The sequence below is a fragment of the Symphalangus syndactylus genome, chromosome 24 (assembly GCF_028878055.3).
Source record: "Symphalangus syndactylus isolate Jambi chromosome 24, NHGRI_mSymSyn1-v2.1_pri, whole genome shotgun sequence".
NCBI classification, from domain to species: Eukaryota; Metazoa; Chordata; class Mammalia; order Primates; family Hylobatidae; genus Symphalangus; species Symphalangus syndactylus.
The window spans coordinates 43,812,431-43,834,342 of NC_072446.2; the positions used below are offsets into that span (position 1 = coordinate 43,812,431).

Consider the following 21,912-nt stretch of genomic DNA (forward strand, 5'->3'; position numbering starts at 1 on the left):
TCCCAGTAGCCAGGATTACAGGCACGTGTCATCACGCCTGGCTAATTTTTGTATTTTTAATAGAGATGGGGTTTCACCATGTTGGCCAGGCTGGTCTCGAACTCCTGACTTCATGATCCACCCACCTCAGCCTCCCTCAAGGAGAATCTCTTGAGGCCAGGAGTTTGAGATCAGCCTGGGCAAGATAGTGATACTCCATCTCTAAAAAAAATTGTTTTTTAATTAGCTGAGAGGCTGAGGCAGGAGGATCACTTGAGCCCAGCAGTGCAAGGTTATAGTGAGCTATGATGGCACCACTGCACTCCAGCCTAGGCAACAGAGTCCCTGTTTCTAAATGAAAATAAAATAAAACTTTTTTTGCAAGGCAGGTCTACTGACAACAAATTATCTCCGTTTTTGTTTGTCTGAGAAAGTCTATCTTCCTCACTTTTGAAGGATAATTTTGATGGATACAGAATTCTGTCCTTTTTTTTTTCCTTCAGCACTTTAAATATATCACTCTACTCTCCTACTTGCACAGTTTCTGGAGAGAAATCTAGTGTAATTCTTATCTTTATACCAATAGGTAAGGTGAGTTTTTTCCTCCAGCTTTTTTCAAGATTTTATCTTTGTCTTTGGTTTTCTGCAGTGTGAACACGATGTGCCTAGGTGGAAATTTTTGGCATTTATCCTGCTCGATGTTCTCTGGGCTTTCTCAATGCGTGGTTTGGTATTTGTCATTAATATTAGAAAATTCTTAGCAATTATTAATTCAAATATTTCTTCTGTTCCTTTCTCTCTTTGCCTTCTGGCATTCCCATTACACATATGTTATTCCTTTTGAAATTGTCCCAAAGTTTGGGGATATTTTGTTCCGTCTCTGAAATTTCTTTTCTTTTTGCTTTCAGTTTGGGAAGTTTCTATTGACATATCCTCTGCCCACTGACTCTTTCCTTGACTGTGACCAGCCTACTAATGAGCCCATCGAAGATGTTCTTTACTTCTATTACAGTGTTTTTGGTTTTTACCATTTCTTTTTTATTGTTTCTTACAGTTTCAATCTCTTTGATTACATTACTCATCTGTTCTTGCATGTTGTCCATTTTTTCCATTAGATCTGTTAACATATTAATCAGTTATTTTTATTTTATTTTGTTTTTTTTTTTTTTTTTTCAGATGGAGTCTTGCTCTTGTTGCCTAGGCTGGAGTGCAGTGGCATGATCTCGGCTCACTGCAACCTCCACCTCCCAGGTTCAAGCGATTCTCTTGCCTTAGCCTTCTAAGTAGCTGGAATTACAGACGTGCACCACCACGCCCAGCTAATTTTTGTATTTTTATACAGATGGGGTTTCACCATGCTGGCCAGGCTGGTCTCCAACTCCTGACCTCAGATGATCCACCCGCCTCAGCCTCCCAAAGTGCGAGGATTACAGGCGTGAGCCACTGCACCTGGCCTAATCAGTTATTTTAAATTTCCAGTCTAATCGCTCCAAAATCTCTGTCATAGCTGAGTCTGGTTCTGGTACTTGCTCTGTCTCTTCAAATTATGTCTTTTGCCTTCTAGTATGCCTTGTAATTTTTTTGTTGAAACTGAGGATGATGTGCTAGAAAAAAAGAACTTCAGTGAATATGCCATTAATGTGAAGTGTTATGTTTAACAGGATAAGAGTTAGGCTATGTTTACTGTTTGCTGTAGTCGTAGGTGTCAGATGATTCAATCTCCCCTAAAGCCCTTTCTACTGTTTTCTCTATTCATTTAGGGATTCCCTCAAAACTCCTTCTTAAATAGAATCGGAGCCTTGCAGTTCTTTCTGTTATAATCCCCTGACATTATACAGGGGTCCTATTGATGTGGTGGTAAGGTGTAGGGGGGAGGAAAAATGTTCTATAGTTCTATAACTATATCTCAGTCTTTTAGTGAGCCTGTGCCCCTGGGCTGTGACCTTCACAAATGCTTCTCAGCTTCCTTCCCCACCTCAGGTGAGACAGGAAAGCTTGAAAGGACTAGAGGTGGGTACTTTCCTTTCCCCAGGTCAGTTATGCTCTAGTCAAACTCCAGTCAGCTAGGCTCACTCTGGCAAAAATAGTTTCCCCTAAGAGCAGACCTTTGTTAAGATCAGAATGCTCTGGACATATTTCAAAATGGTTGTTTTTCCTGCTGGAAGCATCAGAGAATTTTCCTCCAACCCCCACAGGCATGCACCACCACACGAAGCTAATTTTTTTTTTTTTTTTTAAAGACAGAGTCTGGCTCTGTCACCCAGGCTGGAGTGCAGTGGCATGATCTCAGCTCACTACATCCTCCACCTCCCGGGTTCAAGCAATTCTCTTGCCTCAGCCACCCAAGTAGCTGGGATTATAGGCACACACCACGATGCCCAGCTAATTTTTGTATTTTTAGTAGAGATGGGGTTTTACCATGTTGGCCAGTCTGGTCTCCAACTCCTGACCTCACAGTGAAAATTTGATAGGGCTCCTGGAGGTAAAACTGGTGAAAGTGTGCCCCCACCAAGGCAGTCATTCTCACCCAGACCAGAAGCTTTCAGAATAGGTGGCCTTTGGACCTAGAGGGAGAAGAGATTTCTTTCCTTAGCCATTGCAAGGTTTGTGGATGAGACCCCAATAACAAAAGACAGATTAACAAGATAAAAGCATCCAATTTGATTTAATGTAAGTTTCAGGGAACACAAGAGCCTTCAGAAACGAAGACCCAAATACACACGGAAAACTGTATTTTTATGGACAGTTGTGCAGAAGTATGATTGGAGGACAAAAGGGTATTATGTCATGGTAATCAACCAGGGGGAAGTAGCAAGGCCTGTTTGTTCAGATTCCTCTTGGCCTCTCTGTGTGCCTTTCCTTTCCTTGGGTATAGGGCAGGACACCTGTCACAGGAGGTCTTCAAGGGACACGGGAGAGAGAAGGCCAGAGAGTGACCTCCCTGCTTCTGCAGTTTTCTTAGTTTCCTTCCGCTTAAAATACTCAGTATGCCAAGGTGCCATATTTTGGGGTGTCCTGTTCTGAGCCCCGCAGAGCTCACAAGCTCTCGGAATCATCTCGGACGTTTGATTTCTCATGACCAGGGACATTTTCCTGGGCCTGAGGCCGTTGGAACCAGAACTGTCCATTTTCCTGCCCCTGCAGGTGATAGGCTGGGAAGGAGATCCTCAAGCAAGCGGGCTCTCAAAGCCGAGGGGACCCCAGGCAGGCGCGGAGCTCAGCGAAGCCAGAAGGAGCGCGCCGGGGGCAGCCCAAGCCCGGGGTCTCCCCGGAGGAAGCAAACAGGGCGCGGGAGACACAGAGAAGAGCTGGGGGAACAGGAGCAGGGCAAGGCAGAGAGGACCTGCGAGGGGAGGAGAAAGCCGGACGAGAGGGCTTCCTTCAAAGAGCAGACAGCAGCCCCAAAGAAGGAAAAGGAGATTCCGAGGAAGGGGGAGAAGTCGAAGCGGCAGAAGAAACCCAGGTGTGTTTTGGCTCTGATTCTGGGCGTTCGCTCCGCGTGCTCCCGCTCCTTCGCGGCCCTTCTCCTTCCCCCATGAAGCACTGATGTCCCCCTCCCTGGTGAGAGGCAGCCCGTGCCCTTGCTCTGGCTTCCGTGTCTCCCAGCCCTTACCACTGCCCCACTCTGCGGTGGGTTCTTTATCCCAGAACCGGGATGAAGATCGCGGGTCCTCGCAGGTGGAGTGGCCACGGGCTCTCCACTCCAGCGTCTCATGGCACACTGGTGAAGCGGAGCGCGGGTGGTGAGGTGACAGGGCAGCAGGGTGGGACAAGCTGAATTTCAGCTGGTGACTCACTCCAGCTCTTGAAGAGGAGGAGCTGAGAGACATGAACAAAATTGGATTCAGGAACCATCCGAGGGCTTAAGCACACCTCTTTCCGGATTCCGGATCTGGGCCAGTTTCCTATTCCGGAAACGTGGCACTGGTCTAGGAGACCTTCAAGGATGCTACCGGCTCTGAAATTCTGGAGCTTGGAGGTTTTATTTGTTTTGCCTCTTTTGTTCCATTACCATTAGCACCAACTAGTACGTGTGGGTTAGTGGACAGGGCCAGCTTATGGCATCAGAAAGTGAAGATTTGGGGTTCATGTTTTTGTTATCACTTTTAATAGGTGTCTCTCTCTTTGCCTCCCTTTTTCAATCACTGAGGATAATAGATGCCTTATTCGTTGCTCAGATTGTTTTAAGAATTCCTTGTGATAGGATAGGAAGGCTTTTGCAACAGTTGGGAATATTAGGATTATGGTGAAGAGTTGATGTTCTTTCCCGGTGGTTTGTAGCAAATCCTTTTTGCCCACAGCCCCAGTTGGGTGCTCCATCTTCCTCTCCACCTTTACAGAGAGGCTCTTAAACAAGGCCACTGATTTTTTCCTGTCACCATGCCAACCATCCTGGCTTGGTTAGAGCCTTTGTCTACTGTCTGGTTGCTCCCACACATGAACTAAAGAGGTAAAGGGTGCATCGTGCCCTTGGCCATTTAAAAATAACGTGAATGCACCGTTGACGGGCCCTGGGTGCCCTGAACTTTAGAGGGAGCCTGTACCATCCCAGTGGGCCACAGACTCATTTATGTCATTTTCAGCTGAGGGCCATGCCAGGGCATTAGAAAGATGAAAACATTAGGTTCCTTTTGCCTAGATACTGACAGTGTGGCGGAGGAGATAACACATAGGCATTGGTAATCCTAAGACAAGGCAGAAAGCAATATGCATGCAAGATGGGACTTGATGGAGTGCTGAATTCCTGGGGTGGTGGGCCATCAGGGTTCCTCCATGGAGAAGGTGAACATCCCAATGAGGCTTTGAATAACAGGTGGAATCTAAATAAGCAATGACTGAATGTCCAACACCCCAAACTGTGGGAACACCCTACGCAGAGACTCAAAGGGAGATATCATCGATTGGGTGTGCATGAAGTATGGCAAAAAAAAAAAAATATCTCTGTGTTCTAGGCTTTTCAACCTTCAAGGGCATCCTAAAACTTCTCCTTTGCTCCCCAGGAGTTAATTAGAAGCAAAACACCCTGAGGCTGCTGCAAACCTGCCTCTAAAACCTGCAGTAAGCCAAGCCCACACCCTGATACTGCTGTTTATAAAACACACTGAGGCTGCCCCGCCATAACCCTTCCTTAGTCCTTTCCTTTACCTACCCGATTGGGCGCTATCTCACTCAGCTGAGAGTCACTATTTTTTATCACTAAAGGAGTCAGAATAGGCTGGAGGCTGTAAGGAGCACACACAGACACTTAGATTTTGTGACAATTGAGCACATAGTATTATCTGGGAGATGGGGAGGTCCCCAGCTGGAAATTCTCCCCAGCCCTGCTGTCCAATATGACAGCCACTAGCTGCATGTGGCTGCTGAGCACTTGAAATGTGGCCAGTGTGACTGAGCAACTGAATTTCTCATTTAATTGTAACTCAATGTTAATACCACTGAGTTGACGTAAGAGTTGGTGAATTTACTTAATTTGGACAGATGTAGTTTTGAAACTGATTTGATTTGACTTTGAAGCCAAAACAGTTCTTCCACAAAAAGACTAACCACTGTTGTCAATGCAGATACAAATATCAAAGGAAAATCATATTTTGCTACTTGATTCAGTTATTGGTAATCTTTTAAGTATAACTAAAACAATTTGGGCAAATCTACTTTTTTCACCTATAAACTTATGAAATATAAATACAAATTAAGCATATCTGATGAAAGTTTAACATCTGAATAGCCTTGCAGTATGAGTACAAAATGAATACCGACCTTTGAAGACAGTATTTTTTAAAGGACTGAAATATCTCTAATAATTTTATATTGATTACAGGTTAAATTCCAGTTTTTAATATATTTGATTAAATAAACTATTATTAAAATTGCTTTAATCCATTGCTTTTTATCACTTCAAGGTGGCTACTAGAAAAATTTGCATTACAGTAAGTGGCTTGTGTCATATTTCTGTTGGGGAGCACTGAGCTGGCGTGTGGTTTGTGGGAGGACTCAGAGAAATGGAGGATGGGGAGGCAGCCCTCCAGGGCCCTGGGCTACAGGATAGAATTTTGGCCTCTGCTGCCAGGCAATGGGAGTCACTGATGGCTTCTGAGCAGGGGGCAGGAGTGCCATCTTGCCTGTGGGCTCCTCCTCATTCCACAGCACCTGAGGACACCACCTCCTTTCCAACTCCCCTCTGCCTCTGCCCTGGCTCTGCCTCCAGATCATCCTCCTTGGCCTCCAGTGCCTCTGGTGGGGAGTCCCTGTCTGAGGAGGAACTGGCCCGGATCCTGGAGCAGGTGGAAGAAAAAAGGAAGCTCATTGCCACCATGCGGAGCAAGCCCTGGCCCATGGCAAAGAAGCTGACAGAGCTCAGGTGAGCAGGCTGCGGGCCAGCCAGGGCCTTCCTGTGTCCACAGCTCCTTCTGATGGGAATGGGAGCCCCTCCCTCCACATTTCCCCAAAGGGGCTTGATGTGAAGGGGGTTGCTCCAGCGAGGAGCACAGCACTCAGGGAGCCCCCTGAGAGCCAAGGCAGCCCTGCTGTTCACCAGCACCACAGGGCCTGGAGGGGGAGCCACAGAAGACTCAGAGGACTCCCAACCTGCGCCCATGCCTTCCCCTGCCTGGCTGCCCCTTTTATCCCATGCTGCACCTCATCTCGTGGCTTCTGTGCCTCCCTCACAGCCCAACAGAGACATGCCTTCTCCTGGAAGCTTTCTAGACCCCCTCCTCCTCAAGAGCAGCTCTCTCTCATGTTTCTGGAGCACCCAGTGTCTCTCCATGTGTACACACTCTCGCTTGCGTGATTTGCATAGTGAGCGGGAGAGGGTCTGTCTGAGCCACTGTCACATCCCCATTGCCTGGCACAAGGCCAAGCTGGCCCCCATGCAACATGAATATCACTCTGTGAATGGCAACAGGCCTCCTGCTCATGCTACTTGACTCCTGTTTTCTACTCAGCCACTTCTTTGGTTTCCATGCAAAAGGCTGATGCATGGAGCATTTGATGATTCTGGGGTCTTTGCTGCGGTTTTAAACAGTAGACTCCAACCTGTAATCCCAGCACTTTGGGAGGCCAAGGCGGGTGGATCACTTGAGGTCAGGAGTTTGAGACCAGCCTGGACAACATGGTGAAACCCTGTCTCTACTAAAAAGACAAAAATTAGCTGGGCGTGGTCGCGGGCACCTGTAGTCCCAGTTACTTGGGAGGCTGAGGCAGGAGAATTGCTTGAACCCAGGAGACAGAGGTTGTAGTGAGCCGAGATCATGCCACTGAACTCCAGCCTGGGCAACAGAGGGAGATTGTCTCAAAAAAAAAAAAAAAAGATAGAAAAGAAAAGAAATAAGAGCAGTAGTCATATTACATACTTTTTGAGTCTCTGCTAAAAAGTTTCTATCCAACATGACCATTTGCCCCAAGGTCCCTCTGTTTTTTTGCCACAGCGTTGGGGGCGACACTCCCCCCGTTTTCTCTATAGGAAGCCCATGCTCCCTGGCTCCTCTCATACCTGAACTTCCTCATTGCTCAAGTCAAACTCCTCACCCTTTATTAAGCAGAGCACTTTGGCAGCCGTGTTTTGGCACTATTTACCCCAAGAGGCACAGTAAAGATCTAGCTACACCAACACTGGGCAGACCCTGACAAGGAAAACAGAGCTTACTCCACGGCCCTGCAAATTAATTACGTCATCTCTTATATGGCCGCAAGAAGAAACACCTCCTGGTAGTGCCTCCAGGCCTATGCTTTAGGCCAGTGCTGCTAAGCACCAGAGCTTTCTGCAATGATGGAAATCAGCCTAAATCTGCACTGTGTAACACACAGCCACTACCACGTGTGGTTACTGAGGCTTAAAACACATTAGTGTAACTGAAAACTGATTTTTTTGTTTTAGCTTTTATTTAAACTTAAATTTATATATAGCATAATGACTATAATTAATAACAATGTATTGGATACCTGAAAATTGCTAATAGATTATAAGCAAATTTCTATTCACCACATACAAGAAATAAGTATGGGAGGTAATGCATGTGTTAATTAGCTTGCATAATGTATACATATATCAAAACATCATGTACACCATAAATATATACAATTTCTTTTTAAGAGACAGAGTCTTGCTCTGTCACCCATGCTGGAGTCCAGTCCGCCATGTTAGCTCACTGTGGCCTTGAATTCCTGGGCTCAAGTGATCCTCCTGCCACATCCTCTCCTGTAATTGGGACTACAGGCATATGCCATCATACCTGGCTGATTTTTAAATTTTTTGTGGAGACAGGGTCTCGCTATGTTGCCCAGGCTGATCTCGAACTCCTGGACTCAAGCAATCCTCCCACCTCAGCTTCCCCAAGTATTGTGATTACAGGCATGTGCCACCACACCTGGCCCATTTGTCAATTAAATAATAAAATAACAAATTAATTTAAAAAATTTAAATAGTCCCATGTGGTGGGTGGCAACAGTGTGGAAGCTAGGCTCAGCTCTGGGCTGTCTTCCTTCTCAACCTCCTCTTTATTTTTTGAGATGGAGTCTCGCTCTGTCACCCAGGATGGAGTGCAGTGGCGCAATCTCGGCTCACTGCAACCTCCGCTCATTGCAACCTCCGCCTCCCAGGTTCAAGCAATTCTCCTGCCTCAGCCTGCCAAGTAGCTAGGACTGCAGGCGCCCACCACCATGCCCAGCTAATTTTTTGTATTTTTAGTACAGATGGGGTTTTACTGTTAGCCAGGATGGTCTCAATCTCTTGACCTCATGATCCGCCCGCCTTGGCCTCCCAAAGTGCTGAGATTACAGGCATAAGCCACCGCGCGGGGCCCTCAGCCTCCTCTTTTTGAATCCTTTCTCCCTGCTCCCTCCAAGCCAGGCTCCTTCTCCTGCCAGCAGGGCAGAACAGCCATCTGTCACTCTAATAGAACCTCACTCCCACTCAGGTGTCACCAGAACACATCTTTTATTAACAGTGGAAAAAGTGCAGCCTTGATGCCTAAGGAAATGAGATCTCCAGCTGGCTGGAAGTCTCAGGGACCGTGACAACCCCTGAGGGCTCCTCAGCTGCCAGAGGAGAAATCTGACATCTCCTCCCTGCCTCTGAGGAGCAGAGTTCCTGGGGCTGGCAGGATAGGAAGAAGCTAAGGCCTGAGAAGCAAAGGAGACCCATGCCTCTCTCACTGGAGTGGGTCTCCCCAGCAAATAGTGGGTCTCCTCCCTCTGGGCCTCCCTCCTGTCTCTTCCTAGCTTCTTCCCTTCCCCAAGGCTCCTTATCCTCGACTCAGGTTTAAGGCTCTCCAGCTTCTAGTCTCCACCCAAGCTGGTGCCTCTGCCTAGAAGATCTGTGCTTTCTGCCACCTCTCCTTGCTAATTCTTACACACCTTGGCCAAGTGCCTCCTCTGCAGGGAGGTCCCCATTGCCCCTCCCCACAAGCAGGCTGATTGATTTACTGCCCCTCTCATCCCAAGGCACTGTCCCCTCTCTTGACTGGATGTTCTTGTTTTCAGAGCTGTGTCTTTTTCATCATTTACTATTAATTCCTTTTTATATACAGCCAGTCTTTGCTGGGCATGCCCTTTGTGCCAGGCACTGTTCTGAGTGTGGTATGTATAACAATTCATTTAATCCTCACTATCACCCTGTGATGTAGGTACTACCATTATTGTCACCATTTTACTGATGAGAAGACTGAGGCACAGAGCAATTGAGTAATTTGCCTAAGACCACACAGCAAGTTAAGTGGCCCAGCCAGGATTTGGACTCAGGAATTCTGGCTCCAGAGCCTGCACTGTTTTTTTGTTTGTTTTAGGGTTTTTTTTTAGAGACAAGGTCTCGCTATGTTGCCAGGACTGGTCTCGAACTCCTGGGCTCAAGTGATACTCCTGCCTCGGCCTCCCAAACTGCTGGGATTACAGAGCCTGCTCTCTTAATTTGTAATCGTCTCTCCAGAATTACCAGACATTCGAGAATGCACCCCCTTTGCTTCCAGTATGATATCTTATTCTGAAAATAAAGTCTCCAGCTGCAGACAGCATCCCCATACTACATCCTCTCTTTTAGAAATAGTAGTGTGGGGGCCCCATTCTCTGGCCCAGTCAGGCACTGGCTGACCTGAGCATGGTTACTGTAGACTATCTAAAAAGGCTTGCTAGTGCTGGATGTGGTGGCTCACACCTGTAATCCCAGCACTTTGGGAGGCTGAGGCAGGCAGATCACTTGAGGTCGAGAGTTCAAGACCAGCCTGGCCAACATGGTGGAACCTCATCTCTACTAAAAATACAAAAGTTAGCCAGGCGTGGTGGTGTGTGCCTGTAATCCCAGCTGCTTGGTGGCTGAGGCAGGATAATTTTTTGAACCAGAAAGTGGAGGTTGCAGTGAGCCGAGATCATGCCACTGCACTCCAGCCTTGGTGACAAAGTGAGACTCTGTCTCCAAAAAAAATATGAAAACAAAAGGCTGGCTGGACATAAAAATCAACAGTAGTGAGTTGGGGCAAACCTGAATTCACACCTCTGCCACATCTGGAGGCTTTGGTTGGCTACCCAATCCCTCTCAGGATCACTTCCTTCCCTTAACCTCTCTGAGCCTAATAATTCTCACTTGTAAAATGGGAATAATAACATCTGCCTCACAGGGTTGTTCAAACAATTTCAAAATATTTTTATTAAGTGCCCAGCATATAATATGCAATTAATAAATAGCAATTACTGTTATTATTAAAGCTTGAACATCTTTTATGCCTGACACTATGCTGAGCCCTGAGAGATGAGGTTGGGGAACAAAGATGAATCAGAGAAGCATGTGGACATCATCAATAATGATACACGGTAGGATGTGAAGTTGGCATAACAGCTTCTAGTGCCCATGAATCAGGGATATTTGCTTTAATCATAGAATTAATCAGGTCTGTCTCTCAGCTTTGTCCGAAGCCTGATGTCTTAGAAAACTACCCAAACTGCTTGCTTTCTTCAGAGTGATTAGAGGACTTCTGCTTCTAGGTAGATGGGGTAGAGACGCTTTTCCCTGTTCTTCCCACTAAGTACAATGAAAACCCTGAATGTTATATTTAAAGCAAATATAAGGTTTGAAAAGGTAGAAAGAAGAAGGCAAACTGGCTAAGAACCTCGGGACCAAAGGGATGACCAGGGCACAGAGTTCTTTGGATTTTCTTTTTTACCTTCTATATCCCAGATTGGCTATTGGAAAAGCTGGCAACCCCAAAACTCCAATGGATGCAGCCAAAAAAATGCCCCAAGAAAAACCTGCTATTTCTAGCCAAAGGATCAGGAAAGAAACAGACTGGCAAGACAGGAAACTTTTGGACAAAAACTGTTCTCCAGCCAAATACCACAGAGAAAACAACAGCCCCCATTCCCAACCCTGGCAGCAAAGGCAAGTGGGGAAGCCTGGATATCTACCTTTGCCAGGCCAAAGCAAGGTGCCCCAATACCCCTAACCAGTGTGTGTCAGAGAAGGCTGAGTGGGAAGCAGGGATTTTCATCCCCAATGGGTAGTAATGATCCCTCCTTTTCCCCATGGTTTCGGTGAGGACCATGTGGGGAGTCTAGACTCTCACCACGACCTGGAAGTAACCAGGCTTGAGTGGAGGTCTGGTGAGAAGCCTGAACCCCATCCCTGCTCAGCAGTAACAAGGAGCTTCTCCTCAGCCTCAGGTGTCAAAGGAGGCCAAATGAAAAACCTGGACTTTCACCCCCACCTGGAAGTAACCAGGCAACATCACCTTCAACTACCACAGCAATCCAGAGGAGGCCCAGTAAAACATAAGATTTAAATAATATCTAGAGTCTTATAATATCCAAAAGTCCAGGTTTCAATTAAAAATCACTCGCCATACCAAGAGCCAGGAAGACCTCAAACTAAATGACAAAAGATGATCAACAGGTGTTAACACCAAGATGACAGAGATGTTAGAATTGTCTGACAAAGGTTTTATTTTATTTATTTTTATTTTTTATTTTTGTAGAGACAGGGTCTCACTATACTGCTCAGGCTGGCCTCAAACTCTTGAGCTCAAGCAATCCTCCCACCTCAGCCTCCCCAGACACTGGGATCACAGACATGAACCACACCTTGCCCGACAAAGGTTTTAAAGCAAGCATCATAAAAATGCTTCAATGAGCAATTGTGAACACATGAAACAAATGAAAAAAACAGAAAGTCTCAGAAAAAAATAGAAGCTATAAAGAGGAACAACTTGAAATTTTAGAAGTAAAAAAATACGATAACTGAAATTTTTAAAACTCTGAGTGGGCTCAACAACAGAATGAAGAGAACAGAGTAAAAACTCAGTGAACTTGGAGATAGAACAAGAGAAATTACCCAGTCTAAACAATAGAGACAAAACAGCCTGGAAAAAAATGCACAGAGCTTCAAGGATGTGTGGGACTATAATAAAAGACCTAACATTAGTATCGTTGGAACTCCAGAAAAAGAGGAGAAAAAGGGTGAGACTGAAAAAGTATTCAAAGAAATTATGGCTAAAACTGTCTCAGATTTGGCAAAACTTACAGATTCAAGAAGCAAAACAAATCCCAAACAGGATAAACCCAAAGCAAAGAAATTCATTCTAAGACACATCATAGTCAAACTTCTAAAAACTTGTAGGCAGTCAGACAAAAACAAAACATTACCTACAGGGAAAAAAACACTACTATAATGACAAGAAATTTCTCATCAGAAACCATGAAGGACAGAATAAAGTGGCATAACAATTTTTAAGTGCTAAATGAAAAGAATTGTCAGCCCAGAATTCTGTATTTACAGTGAAAATATCTTTTAAGAATACAGGAGACATCAAGACATTCTCAGATGAAGGAAAACTAAGAGAATTTGTCACCAGACTTACCTTATAAGAATGACAACAAGAAGTTCTCTAAACAGAAAGAAAGAATATGATTTTTTTTAAAAAAGGGGAACTTTGGAACATGAGGAAGGAAGAACATGGTAGAAAAAAATATTGGAACATGTCCCCTTGAGTTTTTAAAAATATATTTGACAGTTAAGCAAAAATTATAACATCATATAAAGTAGTTCTCAATAAATGTAGAGGAAATGTTTAAGACAATTACATTATCAATGGGGAGGGTAAGAGCATATAAGGAGAAGCAAGGTTTCTACACTTCACTCTAACTAGTAAAATATCAGCACCAGTAGACTTTGAAAGCTAAGTAGAATATATGATAACATAATAAGTAAGTATAACACCTAGACCAACTACTAAAAAGCTGTACAACAAACATACCCAAAGACTGGCTATATATAAAAAGGAATTAATAGTAAATGATGAAGAAGACACAGCTCTGAAAACAAGAGCATCCAGTCAAGAGAGGGGACAGTGCCTTGGGATGAGAGGGGCAGTAAATCAATCAGCCTGCTTGTGGGGAGGGGCAATGGGGACTTGCCATTGGCCCTTGAGGAGGCACTTGGCCCGAGTCTTACAAGGTGTGTAGGAATTAGCAAGGAGAGGTGGCAGAAAGCACAGATCTTCTAGGCAGAGGCACCAGCTTGGGTGGAGACCCAGAAGCTGGAGAACCTTAAACCTGAGTCCAGGATAAGAAGCCTTGGGGAAGGGAAGAAGCTAGGAAGAGACAGGAGGGAGGCTCAGGGGTAGGAGACCCACTATTTGCTGGGGAGACCCACTCCAGTGAGAGAGGCATAGGTCTCCTTTGCTTCTCAGGCCTTAGCTTCTTCCTATCCTGCCAGCCCCAGGAACTCTGCCCCTCAGAGGCAGGGAGGGAATTTCCACTTACACTGAACTCAGCATCTATTTGGTCCTTGTCTCCACAACTAAAAATGGCAATTGCTTCAGGACAAAAGAAGACCACCTTCAGCCTCTGGCCACCTCCAACCTCTGGCCACCTCCTTTTGGCCACCTGTGTTCCCCACCTTCAACCAGGTGTCTTCCAGGTTTCAACCAGGCTGATACATTCTCCTAACATTCCGCATGGGGCAGCATAGTTCTGTAAGGATGTCATCGAATGCAGGCCACCCCATGTCTGTTTTTACCTCCGCATCTCAAAATTATGTGTGATTTTGAATCTGATCTCCTTCTGCAGGGAGAAGTTTTTGGAGATGCCATTTCTGATAGATGCCTTGGATCAACTTCAAAGTGTACCCATTGTGGAAGGCCACATTGCCAAGCCCCTAGGCCAGGCATCTGGCAGAGCAGAGGATTCCTCACTTTAGCCTCCTGGGCTCAAAAAGAACCTTACTACCTGCCCAGTCTAGGAGCCACTGTTTCCTCAAAAGGAGAAAGGATGACTGCCTGATAAGTGAAATAGCTGTGCATACATTGTATGCATTTGTACACACATTCAATTCTCAGAACATTATCCCCATTTTTAGATGAAAATTCCCATTCTAAGAGGCACAGTATCCCACCTGGGTCTCTCTGGTACTAAAAGTCACACCATATACCTCTTTCCCTTCCAGCAGTCATCACTGGCCACAATGACGTGTTTTTCAAACTGTGATTTGGGTCACTTTCACTATAATGAGGTTCTCCCTAGAGGCAAATGTGAGGGGATTCTGATGTGATTTCTGTGGTGTGGCGATAACTTCCTTCTCTTGGCCGGGCATGGTGGCTCACGCCTTTAATCCCAGCACTTTGGGAGGCCAAGGTGGGTGGATCATGAGGTCAGAAGTTCAAGACCAGCCTGGCCAAGATGGTGAAACCCTGTCTCTACTAAAAATACAAAAATTAGCCAGGCGTGGTGGCAGATGCCTGGAATCCCAGCTACTCAGGAGGCTGAGGCAGATGATTGCTTGAACCCAGGAGGTGGAGGTTGCAGTGAGCCGAGACCACGCCACTGCACTCCAGCCTGGGAAAGAGAGCGAGACTCCATCTCAAAAAAAAAAAAAGCCCTTTCTTCAGTAACTTCCTTTCCTTTTGAGTGTTGGGGGAGCCTAAGAAGTTAACAAACCTGGCCAAAGTCACCTTGAGATCCAGGCTCCCTAGAAGCTTCCCCTAGAGCAAAGGATCCCTCTTCTTTTGCCTTTTCACTTCATTTACTACCCACCATTTGGTTTGAAGAAAAGTAGAGGTGAGCTTGCAGGGTTCCCATTTGAAAAGGATTCTGCTAACAAAAAGGGGGCAACAGCACCTTACAGATGTAGAATTTACAACAACTGGGAGGTGCAGGGCAGGAGCCAGTGTTCCCATAAGCCAAATGCTGTCTCTCATAAGGAAGAACATGTTATCTTAGGTTGCAGATAACTTGTTAAGAGAAATTTACTGTAAAAATGTTAGTTGTTATTATTTATATATCTTCACAGAGTTCAAAAAAAGTTTGCTGTGCCCATTGAAATTCCTAAACAAGATGGACTCTTCACAGTGACTGGTCTTCATAGTTTGCAACTAGCCTTTCGTAGGGTCCCCTGTTCTCTTGGGGGTTTGCTGGATGTCTGGACATAGAGTCTGAACAGAGAGAAGAGAAGCATTTGCTGCTGGGCTCAGTGGCTCAGGCACAAGAGCTGCCCCTACTTTTGAGAATTGTTATCTGAAGCTGCTAAATCTTAAGACCTGGCACATTTAAGCTCATAGAATTCCAAGTGCCTTTGAGTATTTGCCCACTTGTAAAATACAGGAAGAAGACAAAAATATGAATATTGTGAAACCATTCTTTGTTGTTGCAGTGGTATTGGTGGTCACTGATAAGTCACTGGCAGGACATCTCCTTCCAAGAGAGGGAACAGGGAGAAGATCCCATTGAGGAGGACATACGGCCCAGTTCTTGACCCTGGGGTTAGGAGTCGGACAGGCAGCCTCACTAGCATTGAGACACTGAGACATCCCAATAAAGCCAGCCTCAAGGTTAGAATGCAACTTCACACATATCAACTGTCCACACTTGTAACTTGGGGGCAGCAGGAACAGTGGGGTAGGTATTTTGTAGGAGCAGTGGTGACTGTAGCAATAGCAGCCAGACACACAGCTCCACAACACCATCTTCCATCTGCCCTAAGATAGACTTCATTCTTCACTCACATGATTGGGCTTATCTAGTGGTTGCTGATAAACTAGCTCTCTGAGGTGTGGGACAGGAGGAGGAGCCCTGGTCATAGTATTTGCTGATTTCCATGGTCTAAATACTCCCACCATGGCCAACTCAAAGCTACTAACAGTTTAACAACTGGTTGGCCAAGTTCCTGAAGATTTAACAATCTGTTCTCAAAGGCTGTCCTCACCGGTCCAGCAACCACTGCATTTAATAGACAAATTGATTCATTTGTTTCTCATCCAACTTTAACAGGAGTTCATTCACTCACTCATTCAACATCCATGCGTTCCACAAATACCTATCTAATGATGCCTGACTTACAATGGTTCAACTTATAATTTTTCAACTTTACAGTGGGTTTATTGGATATACTGCATCATAGGTTGAGGAGCATATGGGCTTATGATGGTTCAACTTACAATTTTTTACTTAATGGCCTTTTTGGGGTATTAAGTACATTTTCAACTTATGATGTTTTCAACTTACAATAAGTTTATTGGAACATAACCCCTTGTACATCAAGGAACATCTGTATTAATTTTATATTGCTATTGCAACAAGTTACCACAGGTTAAGAATTTAAAATACCACTCGTTAATTAGCTCACAGTTCTGTAGGTCAGAAGTCCAGCATGGCATGGCTGGATTCTCTGTTCAAGGTCTCATCACACCAGAATTATGGTATCAGTGGGGCTGCACGTCTCATCCAGGGCTAAGGTTCTCTTCTGAGCTCACTGATTGTTGGCTGAATTCATTTCCTTCTTATGCTTTTTATGTAGCCCCTCCAGAGGGGCCCCAGACACAGAGGGTCAAGAATTTTCCTGCTTCACATTTGATAAAATCTAATATCCCTTCATGATAAAAGCCTCCAACAAACCAGGCATTGAAGGAACATACCTCAAAATAATAAAAGTTATCTATGAGAAACTCATAGTGAAATTCATACTGAATGGGCAAAAACTGGAAGAATTTCCCTTAAGAACTGGAACAAGACAAGAATGCCCATTCTCACTTCTCCTATTCAACATAGTACTAGAAGTCTTAATCAGAGCAATCAGGCAAGAGGAAAAAAATGAAAGGCAGGAAATAAGGAAATAAAAGTAGGAAAAGAAGTCAAAGTATCTCTTTTTGCTGATTGTATGATTCTCTACCTAGAAAACCCTGAAGACTCTGCCAAAAGGCTCCTGGAATTGATAAACGACTTCAGCAAAGTTTCAAGATACAAAATCAATGTACAAATGTACAAAAATCAATGTACAATATACAAAAATCAAGAGTATTTCTTGATCTAGTAACATTCAAGCAGAGAACCAAATCAATAATACAATCCCATTTACAATAGCCACAAAAATAAAATAAAATAAAATAAAATAAAATAAAATACCTTGGAATTCATCTAACCAAGGAGGTGAAAGATCTCTACAAGGAGAACTACAATACAATGACTAAAGAAATCATAGGTAATACCAAAAAAAATTCCATGCTCATGGATTGGAAGAATCAATATCATTAAAATGCCCATACTACTGAAAGCAATCTACAGATTCAATGCTATTTCTACCAAACTACCAATGTCATTTTCACAGAAATAGAAAAAAAGATTCTAAAATTCATAGGAACCAAAAATGAGCCCAAACAGCCAAAGCAATCCTAAACAAAAAGAACAAACCCAGAGGCATCACATTACTCAACTTCAAACTATACTATGAGGCTACAGTAATGAAAACAGCACAGTACTGGTACAAAAACAGACACATAGACCAATGGAACTGAATAGAAAATGCAGAAATAAAGCTGCACACCTACAACCATCTGATCTTCAGTAAAATCGACAAAAACAAGCAATGGGGAAGGACTCCCTATTCAATAAATGGTGCTGGGATAACTGGCTAGACATATGCAGAAGAGTGAAACTGGACCCCCGCCTCTCACCATACACAAAAATCAGCACAAGATGGATTAAATACTTAAATGTAAGACCTAAAATTATTAAAATCCTAGAAGAAAACCTAGGAAATATCATTCTGGATATTGGCCTTGGGAAAGAATTTACGACTAAGTCCTCAAAAGCAACTGCAACAAAAACAAAAATTGACACATGGGACCTAATTAAACTAAAAAGCTGCTGCACAACAGAAGAAACTATCAACAGAGTAAACAGACAACCTACAGAATGGAGAAAATATTCTCAAACTATGCATCTGACAAAAGTCTAATATCCAAAATCTGTAAAGAACTTACACAATTCAACAAGCAAAAAACAAATAACTCCATTAAAAAGTGGACAAAGAATAAGAACAAACTCATCTCAAAAGAAGACATACAAGCCTCCAACAAACATATGAGAATATTCTCATCGTCACTAATTATCAGAAAAATGCAAATCAAAACCACAATGACACACCATCTTCCACCAGTCAGAATGGCTATTATTAAAAAGTCAAAACATAACAGATGCTGGTGAGGGTGCAGAAAAACAAACAAACAAACAAAACACACTTATACATTGTTGGTGGGAATGTAAATTATTTCAGCCGTCATGGAAAGCAATTTGGAGATTTCTTAAGAAACTTCTCTTCTGTTTTTAAGGGCTCATATGATTTTATTACACTGGGGCCATGCAGATGACCCAGAATAATCTCCTTATTTTAAAATCAATAATCTTGGCCAGGCATGGTGGTTCACACCTGTAATCCCAGCACTTTGGGAGGCCGAGGCAGGTGACTGCTTGAGCTCAGGAGTTCAAGAGCAGCCTGAGCAACACAGCGAGACCCTATCTCTAAAAATAAATAAATAAAATAAAATCAGTAATCTTAATTACATCTTCAAAGTCCTTTTTGCCATGTAACATATTATATTCATGGGTGGAACACCAGCAGATGAAGGTCACAGGGGCCACAGTTCTGCCTACCATGCCTGTTATGTATGATGCACTCTTCTCAGCATTTGGGAAACTTCAGTGGACAAAACAGACAGAATGTCCTGCCTTCATGGAATTTATATTTTCACCAGGGGTATACAAAGACATAAGCCTTCACACGTATGTTTGAGCCTTCATAGTTCAGATTTCCTTTGGTTAGGTGCTAACTGAATTCCTGCTATTTTTTTTTTTTCCTTTTCTAAGCAGGGAGGCCCAGGAATTTGTGGAGAAGTATGAAGGTGCCTTGGGAAAGGGGAAAGGCAAGCGACTGTATGCCTACAAGATGCTGATGGCCAAGGTGTGTGGGGTGGAGGCGGTAAATCTGTGGGGAGGGCTTGCTCAGCTTTGGAATCTGGGGACCAACTTAGGCACCTGCCCAACTTCGCCATTTGTGTCCAGCTGCCCCCAGAATCCTGGGTGTGAGGGCCACCTGACCATTCTGATCCATCTAGGCATGGAAACCAATCGCATCCTGCCAGTTTCTCCATACTTACTGTGAGGGCTTCAATACATTTGAGACTTGTTTTCTCTCCAGTGAATACACTTAGAGAACTAACGATGTTAAAACCACTGGGATTTTATTTTCCAAACCCCAAATCAAGACAGGTTGAGTTGGTGGAGACCCAGAAGGGCTGTGGTGTGATCAGGGTCACATGGATGATAAACAACGATGTCCCCACAGGGATGGGGGCAGCTCTGTTTTGTTGAGTTGTATCATAACCTGGGCATCTGATTTAAGTTAGGGTAATGTTTCATGCTGGATATTTAGTGTGAGACTTACTGAAGTATCCTTCCTTTACCCACTGATTTGAAAAACTACCATTCTCATTCACTCAATTCTAGTACAGAGCCTGTTTCAGGGCTTTTATTCTGAACAATCATTTGATGTCATTATCTCACTCTGCCACTAAGGCTGGAGTGCAGCGTCACCACTCCAGCCTTAGTGGCAGCCTTGAACTCCTGGGCTCAAGAGATCCTCTGGGCTCAAGAAATCCTCCAGCCTCAGCCTCAGCCTCCTGAGTAGCTAGGACTACAGATGCACCCCACCACACCCTGATAAAACTTTGTTTTTTTTTAAAAAAAAATGTCTTGGCTGTCTTGCCTATGTTTCTACATGCATTTAAAAAAATCCCTTTGCCAAGTTCCACCATAGTATATTGAGATTTTGGTTGGAATTTATTTTAATCCTGTATTTAATTTGGGACTTCCTTATCTATACAATATTTAGTCTTCACATCTAGGATACCATACATTTCTCAAGCCTATATTATATCCTTAAGCAAAGTTTGTCATTTTCTCCCTATAGATCTTTTCCATGTTTTATTTCTGCACATTTAGTAGCCTAGTTGCTTTTGCAAATGCGATCATTTTTCAATTATTTAATAACTAGCTATTGGTAGTATGTAAGAAAGCTACAAATTTGTGTCCTAATTTTATATCTGTTTCTCTTATGGTACTCTCTTATTAATTCCTTTTTTTTTTTTTGAGACGGCATCTCGCTCTGTCACCCAGGCTGGAGTGCAGTGGCAGGATCTCAGCTCACTGCAAGCTCCGCCTCCCGGGTTCACACCATTCTCCTGCCTCAGCCTTCCGAGTAGCTGGGACTACAGGCGCCTGCCACCACGCCCAGCTAATTTTTTTGTAGTTTTAGTAGAGACGGGGTTTCACCGTGTTAGCCAGGGTGGTCTTGATCTCCTGACCTCATGATCCGCCCGCCTTGGCCTCCCAAAGTGCTGGGATTACAGGTGTGAGCCACTGCGCCTGGCCTCTCTCTAATTAATTCTAATCTTTTTCATCTGATTATGTTCATAAAGATGTTTTTGTTGGGTTATCCTAAATGTGACATCTCATTCCTATCCTAAAATGTGGGCTAGCAATCCTAGAACAGTACCAATTGATAATGGTGATCATAGCTCTCCTTGTCTTTGCATCACTTTAATGAGAATGACTCTAATGACTTTCACACTAAGCTGATGGGAGTTGTTGGCTTGAAATAGATTTTCTTTGTCACCATAAAAAATTATTGTCTAGTTATTGTTTAGTAAGACTTCCATTTCATTGGAAATAGATAATTAGGTTTCACTAAACACCTTTTCCTTTATGTTATTATTTTTTTTTATTTCTGGGATAACCTCAGTCATGGTACATTACTTTTAACTCCATAGATGCGTTTGATTTTCCAATATTTTATTTATGATTTTTACATACATTTTCATAAGATTGATCTGAATTTGTGTGTGTTTGTACACAAGTGTATGCATGTGCAGTATCTTGGCAGATTTTCACATTAGGACTGCACTTGCTTTATAATTGTAAATGAATAGCATTACCTCCTCTTTATGCTGTAAATCAGTTTTGGGAGCATGATAATACACTTTTTGTTAATTTTAAAGATGATACCCTTACAACAGTAGAGATCAAGAGCCATTTTTATAGAATACCTTGAAATTTTTTTTCAAGTATTCAGTTTATTGATATACTCAAGTTTTAACTTTTTCTTGGGACCATTTCAATAATTCATATACTTCCTGAAACTTGATCATTTAATTAAAATTTTCATATGTGTTAACAGAAAGTCGCATATGGTAGCCCCATAATTTTTGTAATTACTTTTTATATCTGTTGGGTTTGAATCTTTCTTATTCCTTTTTTTTTTTTCTTTTTTTCTCTGTCGCATAAGCTAGAGTGCAGTGGCATGATCTCGGCTCACTACAACCTCTGCCTCCCAGGTTCAAGCGATTTTCCTGTCTCAGCCTCCCAAGTAGCTGGGATTATGGGCATGTGCCACCACATCCAGCTAATTTTTGTATTTTTAGTAGATACGGTGTTTTACCAGGTTGGCCAGCCTGGTCTCGAACTCCTAACCTCAGGTGATCTTCCTGCCTCAGCGTCCCAAAGTGCTGGGATTACAGGAGTGAGCCACCATGCCTGGCCTGAATCTTTCTTATTCCTAATATTATTTTTTCTCCTTTTCTAGTTATACTTGCCAGACAACTCTCCATGGGTCATTTTATTAATTTT

At 43.6% G+C, this 21,912-nt stretch overlaps 1 protein-coding gene across 1 annotated transcript in view; it reads left to right on the forward strand.

Moving 5' to 3' along the window:
• TMC2 (transmembrane channel like 2) overlaps positions 1-21,912 on the forward strand; it is a 114,318-nt gene that overhangs the window by 25,343 nt on the left and 67,063 nt on the right. The window contains exons 3-5 of the mRNA XM_055264951.2: positions 3,124-3,442; positions 6,185-6,337; positions 19,099-19,189. Coding sequence (XP_055120926.1) covers positions 3,124-3,442; positions 6,185-6,337; positions 19,099-19,189 — 563 coding nt within the window. The remainder of the gene's footprint in view (positions 1-3,123; positions 3,443-6,184; positions 6,338-19,098; positions 19,190-21,912) is intronic.